Source organism: Gossypium hirsutum, chromosome A06, assembly GCF_007990345.1.
Source record: "Gossypium hirsutum isolate 1008001.06 chromosome A06, Gossypium_hirsutum_v2.1, whole genome shotgun sequence".
NCBI classification, from domain to species: domain Eukaryota; kingdom Viridiplantae; phylum Streptophyta; class Magnoliopsida; order Malvales; family Malvaceae; genus Gossypium; species Gossypium hirsutum.
This window is the reverse complement of record NC_053429.1, coordinates 28636468-28644852: the sequence shown is the minus strand read 5'-3', so window position 1 is coordinate 28644852 and position 8385 is coordinate 28636468. Positions and strand designations below refer to the sequence as shown.

General features: G+C 30.6%; 1 protein-coding gene across 1 annotated transcript; it reads right to left on the bottom strand.

The window, feature by feature from the left end:
• Nucleotides 1-282: 282 nt before the first annotated feature.
• On the bottom strand, nucleotides 283-1936 carry LOC107963570 (ankyrin repeat-containing protein BDA1). The gene is made up of 2 exons (XM_016900029.2): nucleotides 1331-1936; nucleotides 283-1234 (listed from the first exon to the last, which is right to left on the bottom strand). The coding sequence occupies exons 1-2, from the start codon at nucleotides 1907-1909 to the stop codon at nucleotides 416-418; spliced, it is 1398 nt and encodes a 465-aa protein (XP_016755518.2). The 5' UTR covers nucleotides 1910-1936; the 3' UTR covers nucleotides 283-415.
• Nucleotides 1937-8385: the final 6449 nt, after the last annotated feature.

Below are 8385 nucleotides of genomic sequence, written 5' to 3'. Positions count from 1 at the left end.
CATTTAAAAATCTATTTGCTGAGTGCTTGTTTCTTTATTCTTTGAGGATTCAACAAGATAAGGTTATGATATAGCTAATTGAAGTTTTATTGAAAGCATTTTTCTTTAATATAATAAGAATCCCATCTCAGACACCTCCCACAAGTGAAGATCATGCTACATTTTCATAGAAATTTCCTACAGGCCTATAGAATCCAGTGTTATGAATCTTCATTTGATGTTTTAGAGAAACAGGTCATCGTATATAGATGAATTATGAAGAAGCTTCCAACTTTTGCATTCAAACTCCATTATTCCAAACTTTTTACAGAAATGGGTTTTCATTCATATAGTGAACCTTTGACATATGGTTATAGAATCATATATATACATATTAGTTATGATGATTATGCGATGATAAAGTAGAGCTGATTGCTTAGAAGTCGATGTTATTTGGGTACGGTAATGGCGGCGGCGGCCTTTCCTTTTTCCCTAGTACATATTCTACTTTCTTGAAAACATTTAGAGTCAGGCGTATGGTATGAGCCAAAAGAAGAAAAGACATCACCGCAAGCCATGCCCTGAGAGCATAATCGAGCACTTGAGTGACGTCTAGTTCCTGTGATTTTGGTGTAATGAAAAGAAGTGAAATTCTGTATGTAATGGCCATGGATGTGATAGCAATCCACACAGTCACAGTCAAAATCCACATGAAAAATCTTCGCTGGAAAGGCAATCCTGTAACCAGCAGCAAGATGATGCTCATCGATGCCATGAAACTTCTTGTGTTGGCAGCAAGATACTGAGTATAATAGCTTTGGTTCTTATCTGCTATTATTGAATGTCCTGCTTCGTGAGATCTCTCGGTGGCTGTTCCTGTGAAATCATCTTGCCATAAACCACCAGGAGGGGTTAGTCCAGCTTGGAAAGACATTGTTGCCATAAGCGATGCCACCACCATCAATGAATCTCGTTTTCTTGTTAGCCAATCTTCCTTCTTGTAAGTCTTTTGCACCCACTGATATTCTGTGTCTGGTTGGTTGGTTGCAACATTTTGAGCAATTAGAGGTGTTGTTTCAGTCTTCAAATGTAAAATTTCTGCGGCTCTTAGAGCTCCAGCATCTCGAAGGGACTCGGCAATGTCAAAGTCTTTCAATCCTCTCCTACTTTGCGCAAGAACGTCCATTGCAGTTAAACCATTTGCATTTAGACCATTTACTTCAACGCTGGTACTGGTAAGCAAAAATTTTACTGTCTGCGCAATTTTGGTCAGTACACATAAGATTACCATTACCAAAAGCAATAAAAAGCTTAAAGCTGAAATATTATGGTGATGCAATCTAATCCATACCTCAATTTGCTTGTAAGCAACAGCTAGGTGCAAAACTGTCATGCCATAATCATCTTTAGCATTCACAAATTCTTGGTTGTTCATTACGTCAACCAATGCCTTGAAAGACTCAAATTGTCCATACTTGACACACAAATGCAATATGGTCTCTCCCCATGACACGGTGACTCGAGCCGCTTGCGGTCTAACACGGACTAGCTCATTCAAAACATGAACCTGGCCTTTCATGGCTGCAAGATGAAGAGGGTTTCTATCTTCTATATCCACAGCCAGGCACATGTCAGGGTTTACAAATAGCAATGCTTTAGCTGTGTCAACATACCCTTTGGCTGATGCCAAGTGGAGAGGTGATGAACCTCTTGAATCTAGTTCTCTGGTGAACTCTGGCTTCCTTTGTATTATCTCCTTCACAAAATCTGTATGTCCAAGCATTGCTGCAACATGTAAAGGAGTCTCAATGGCATAATTAACCAGCACTCTATCAAGAAGCAAGTGATCCTGTCGAATTAATTCTAAGAAAATAGTTACGTTCCCTTCTGCTGCTGCTTCATAAAGCTTGCTTTCCAATATTTCTGCCATTTTTGCTGTATGTGATGGGTGATTATTAGGCAGATGAAAGAGTTATAAAGTCAAATAAGACACTGCTTTCATGGTGATGTGTGCAAAACCATTGGTTTGGTTTATATAAAAAGAACTCAAGTTGAACAAGAAACATGGGACGGGGATTACACCGGGGAGGGGATTATCTCTGAAAAAATAAATAAATATAAAACCAGTTTTTATATTTCAGAGAGCACAGGTGTTACTGAAAATAGTCGACTAAAAATATTCTAACAACCTCCACTTTTATCATCCTTTGTTTTTCTTCTTCTTACAAACTCAGCCTGGACAGCGAAACAGTGTTTGCAAATTAATATAATTATACAATATACATACATTTGCTATCTATTCAAGCAAATCTAATAAATTAAATGGGTTTGCAGACTAACACTTCAGTTATCAACAAATATGAATTTAACCACCCTCCATTTTGCTCTCTATCCCATCTCCCCCAACAAATCTAAATAATTAAGCTTTTCACTTTTGCTACATTTTATTTTTGTCTTTCAATTTTATCATCAACATCTTTTAAATTTAAAAATTTAATCACTCACCTCTAAATACCTAACCCAAAGTTGACCTGAGTTTTTTTTTTCTATTAGCCTAATGTTGGATCTTAAATCTAAAAATTCTATAAATTTAACCCCTTAATATTTACAAATTTTTTCATTTTGTTCTAATTCTAAAAAATTCAAAGCTTTAGGGTGTAAATAGCCCTCAAACTTTTTCAAAAAAACAATTAAGCCCTTTTTTTTTGCACTCAATTGAGCACTTGAACTTTCAAAATGTATCAAAAAGGCCCTCAAACTTCTTCAAAAAAAGCAATTAAGCCCTGCTTTTTTTTTCACTTAATTGAGTACTTGAACTTTCAAAAGCATCAAAAAGACCCTCAAAATTTTTCAAAAAAAACAATTAAGCTCCTGCTCTTATTTAAAATTAGAAAAAAAATATAAAACATAAAAAATTTTAGAAAAATTATTAAATTTTAATAAAAATTTAAAAAATTTAAAATCTATTAAAAATTAGAATTTTTTTCATAAAAATATTTAAAAAATAAAAAATTGTAAAATTTTATAAAAATCATAAAAAAATATTAATGACCCCTAGTTTTTTCAATTAAAGTAATCACATGTCACAACACAGTGTGACATGTGGCGAAAAATGATAAAAAAATAAAAATCAATAAAAATTATAGAAAAATTATAAAATGCTTCTCTTGATACTATAATTTTTATAATTTTTTTATGAAATCTATATTTCTTTACATTTTTTATAATTTTCTTACAACTTTATAAAATTTTATAATTTTTTTATATTTCTATATATTTTATAATTGTTTTATGAGTTTTATAAAGTTGTACACTTTTTTATATTTTTTATGATTTTTATATTTTTTCATAATTTTTAATATTTGAATTTTTATTAAAATTTAATAATATTTATAGATTTTAATTTTTTTATAATTTTTTCTAATTTTTAATAAAAGCAGGGGTTTAATTGTTTTTTTAAAAAAGTTTGAGGGACTTTTTGATGCATTTTGAAAGTTCAAGTACCCAATTGAGTGAAAAAAAGTAGGGGCTTAATTGCTTTTAATAAGTGTAAAAAAAAAGTAAGTGCTTAATTGATTTTTTTTAAATTTAAGGGCTTTTTACAACATTAAGCCAAATTTCAATAAATTTAGTTGTTAATATTTACAAATTTTTTAAATTTAATTATAATTGTAACAGTTTGAAACAGGAAAAATATTTTAAAGTAATTTAAAATATGAAAAATCAAGGTTTTGGTTCTAAGTACATTCTTGCACCCAAATGACTACATATGAGCTTTCCCATATGCTGCATTCCGTCTTTTCATCAACAAAATAAATGCAAACTTGAAGACACATTCAGTATGAATTCTTCAACTAAAATAAAAGTTTACCCAGCTAAGTGCAGTTGCCTGCGCAGGGGAAGGTCGCAAGCCTGCACCAAATAAAAAAGTGAGGAATGTAGGAACTGACCTGATCTATTAAGCTGGTAATCAAATTCTAAGATATCAACTAAGTATACGTTTGGTTCACTGTAATGGAATAGAGTTGTAATTGAATAGAGCTGTAATCAGTAATTCAACTGTTTGGTTGAATGGAATGGAATAAAACTGTAATAATATTCTTGTGTTTGGTTGGATGGAATGATGTTGTAATAATATAAGGAAAAAACTAAAATGACCAGAATACCTTTAGCAGAATTTTTTTTAGATAGATGATTATTGTTATTGTTATTAAATTTTAATAAGATTATTATTAAAAATAACTTAATAAAAATAGTAAATAATTAACCATATTTTAACATAATTATTATTAAATATAATTTAATAAAATTCTTAATAAAATTATTATTATATGAATTAAAAATCATAATATATAATACTATAAAAATAATATATAATCTACTTTATTATTTTTAAACTGCAATGCATATTTAATGTGCTAAAATATCATTAGTAAAATAAATAAATTAATTATTCTACAATAAAAAACAAAATATTAGAAGTAATAAATAATTTGAGAATTATATTTCACATCCAAACATAATATCCAAACACTATCAAAGAAAAATGAACAATACAAATTTCATTCAACAAAATCGCTCTTTGAGCATCTTTCCTAGTGGCTCTACGTTCATCCTATGATATTATATTTAAGGAGTGTAGCTAGCTCTACATTCATCCTATGATATCATATTTAGGGAGTGTAATTGGTTTACTCTAAACATTTTTTAACAAAATATTTGATTGATTTTAGTTAAAAAAATTAATTAAACAATTTTGATTCGATTAGTTTAATCGGTTTTTGTATTAATTAATTTTGAGTTATTGACTTGGGTTTATATAGTTAAATTTTTATTATGTATTATAAATGTACAAGCCTGTTTGACCCCCCTAGCCTAAAACTTATTTCCTAACCCTCAAGCCCAATACCCAAACAAAAGCCCAAATAACTCCCGAGCCCAAATAACCTTAACCCTAGCCCAAATTAACAAATCAGAAACAAAAGGACAAAAAAACCTAGTTGCTGCCTCCCCGTGCCAGGTCTGCCACCGTCTGTCACGTCCACCGCCTCACCGCCCAAGTTGCACCTGCAAGCATTAATAGGAGTGGACAGAAAGCAAGAAAAGACATGTAATATCTATAAAAGGCAGAGCAAAAACCATTGTAACTCTTTCGGCAATCTTTGATATATATACAAAAAAGTTTCAATCTTTTTTTAAGGAAAAAACTGCAACTCCAGAGATCAAAAATAAGAATATTGCATCAGATCAAACCCAAAAACTCGAGAAATTAAAACTGAAGGGCCAAGGTGACTCTTCTTTCCTTTTTTTTGTTTCTACTTCATGGCCAAATCTATTCGTTTCACATTCGTATATGCATGGATATGTAATATGAAGAAATAAAAAAGTAAATACATTTTAATACACAAAAAAAGAGAGAAATTTTTACCTCCGACCGCCGTGCACGGCGGTCGCTGGCGACGGAGACGCGGCGGAGGGCAGTGGTAGCTCGCCGGGACCTGACCGGACTTGGACCTGTAGAGAGAGAGCAAAGAAAAGTTTAAATTTTTGTTAGAAACAGACAACAAATGGGTAAAAAAAAAGCAAGATTTTAACTTATATAGATAATACAAAACGACGTCGTTTTGGTCGGCATCCATAAGCCCCAAAACGACGCCGTTTCGCCTTACCTGACCCAGAACCGACTTGCTCCACAGAAGGGTCTGCGCATTTTGATAGTTGGGACAATTGCCTATGTGGTCATTCCGCAATTTTTTCTGTTTTAATCAGGTCTTTTCATGTTTTTAAGTTTAGCTTTGAAATTTTAATTTTGTTTTAATTTAGTCCTCTGCCCGTTGGAAGGAGGTATTTGAACGGCGTCATTTAGAAAGGTTGGATTATTTGCTCCTTTAGGCTCTCCTGTTTGCTCGCGTGTTCAAATTAGTCCCCCTTTCTTTTACTTCTTTTAAATTCGCCCTATAAATCCCATTTTCAATTCAATTTCATCCCCTTTCTTAATTTTTCTCATTATTCTATCTTAATTCTCATATTATTAATTCTACTATATTTTATTACTGTTATCATATTTATATTTATTTATTAGCATCTCATTATGATCATTCTTGCTTAATATATATATATGTATGTTATGTAGTATTATTAATAGCTTAATATTATTGTTTTTTTATTATTAATGTATTTGTATGTTATAAATATTCATTTAGTGTATATACATTGTACTACGCATATATGTATTAGCATTATTACATATATTTGTTCCTTTTAAGTATTATATAAATATGTATATACATATATTTTATGTATATATTTTAATATATTATGCGTATATTTTGTTTTGTACATTATATATATTATGTATATGCTTTTAATATTATTATATACTTATTTTTATTTTTATCTTCATTTTTTAATGTATTATATGATACTATTAATTATTTTTCTTTTCTCTTTTGCATTATTATTTCTAATATATATATGTATTGTATATTCCTTTACATATATTATATATATATCGTTAGTATTACCAGTTACATGTATTTATCCCATTTCATGTACACATTATACACATTCAATATTATCATATATTTAAATTCAATATATATTCATATAACGTTTCTTTATTTTTATCATTATCTCTGTATTGCTACTATTATTATTACACCTTCCATCATCATCACTATTGTATCATTACTTTTTAACATTTTATATATAATTATCTATACGCCATTGCTTTTATACTAACTAACGATATATATATAGATATACATATTTTTTGCGTACTTATTTTGCTTATGTATATCATTACTCACATTATCATCGTGTAATCATCCATTTATCTATATCTTTGTAAATTCATTCAAACTTCAAATCATTCATTATTTGTATCATCCTTATTATTACTAACGTATATATATACTATGTGTCTTTTAATATCGTACTATTATTGCTATGTATATATATTTTTATATTTCTTATTACTTCTATTATTACGTAGGTACCTTGATACGTATATGTATGCGCTTTTATATTATTATTACCGCTATCATTATCATTTTATTTCGCCATCTTTATATTCATTTATTCGTTAATTTACTTATGTATTCGATCATTTCATTTTTCTCACACATTTGTTTATATTTACGTATTACTAACCTTGCTTCTACGTCATCTTTTCATAATTACTCGTTATTATCACTCATTATTATACGTTATTATTAATATCATAATATGCTTTTATGTATTACTATAAATTACATTATGTTTTTGCTTAATGCCTTAAAATAATTCTTTCATAAAAATGATATTTCGTATTTGGTAATTCGAGATAATCGTGCCCTAACTTACTGGGTTTCGGTTTTTCTCGTTTAACCTAAATAACGGACTACTCTTTTAAATCGTAATACGAGTTTTGAAAAATGCTTATTCTCGGAGATACGAGGTGTTGTGCTTTAACTCATCGGGTATGACATTTTGTTATCTCGAAATAAGATTTTTGCAAGTAAAGGCAATATTCGGCATTTGGAAATTCGAGGAGACGTGCCCTAACTTACTGGGTTTCGATTTTCCTCGTTCACCCTGACTAACCGAATATCCTTTCGAAATACACGATTTTTTAAATAAAGGAAAGCTCATTCCCGAAGTTCGAGATGCCGCGTCCTAACTTACTGGGCGTGACATTTTATTACTTCGAGATGAGAGGATCCTTAACGTCCGTTTTAATTTATTCGATCATTTTTAAATCAGCATCAATACAAAGAGGGATCGTATTTTAAATTCTTTCAAGTTTTTTAAATCTTTGACACTAAGACACTAATTAATCAACACCAATTTTGGGCGTATCGAGGGTGCTAATCTTTCCTTGTGCGTAACCGACTCCCAAACTTATTTTCTGGTTTTCGTAGACTAAAAATTATTGTTTTAGTAAATCTTAACTTTTATTAAAATGATTAATTTAAGGTGACCTGATCGCACCTCGTCAAAAATGATTGGTGGCAACTCCCGTTATTTAGTTTTCAAATCCAAGTCGATCCCCATTTTTCAAAAAAATGGTTACGACAGCTTGGCGACTCCGCTGGTGACGAATAAGAGAGTCAAGCCACAAGTTGATTAACTTTTGTCTTTTTATCGAAAATTGAAAATTTGGTTTTGAAATACGATCCTTTCATTGCATTTCATCAGCTATTTTTTGTGATTTATGATACAATACTTGCTGCGTTGGTTTGAGTCTTTAAATGGTTTTGCATATTGCATTGCATGACCACCGTGGTCACACCCCTTTAAGTGGGAGTGAGAAACTACTCCTTCGTGAGGTTTTCACCTCTGTGCAGGATAGTGGATCGCTTTCAGGATACATCCGTACCTATGTCTTCGTGAGATTTTCATCTCCGTCCAGCCATAGGGAAATGT

Bases quoted from the DNA above. Each gene is read 5' to 3' on its own strand.
- LOC107963570 (XM_016900029.2), bottom strand. From the start codon at position 1,909: ATGGCAGAAATATTGGAAAGCAAGCTTTATGAAGCAGCAGCAGAAGGG. The intron at 1,235-1,330 runs GTATGGATTAGA...AAAATTGCGCAG, and splicing joins TTGCTTACAAGCAAATTGAG to ACAGTAAAATTTTTGCTTAC.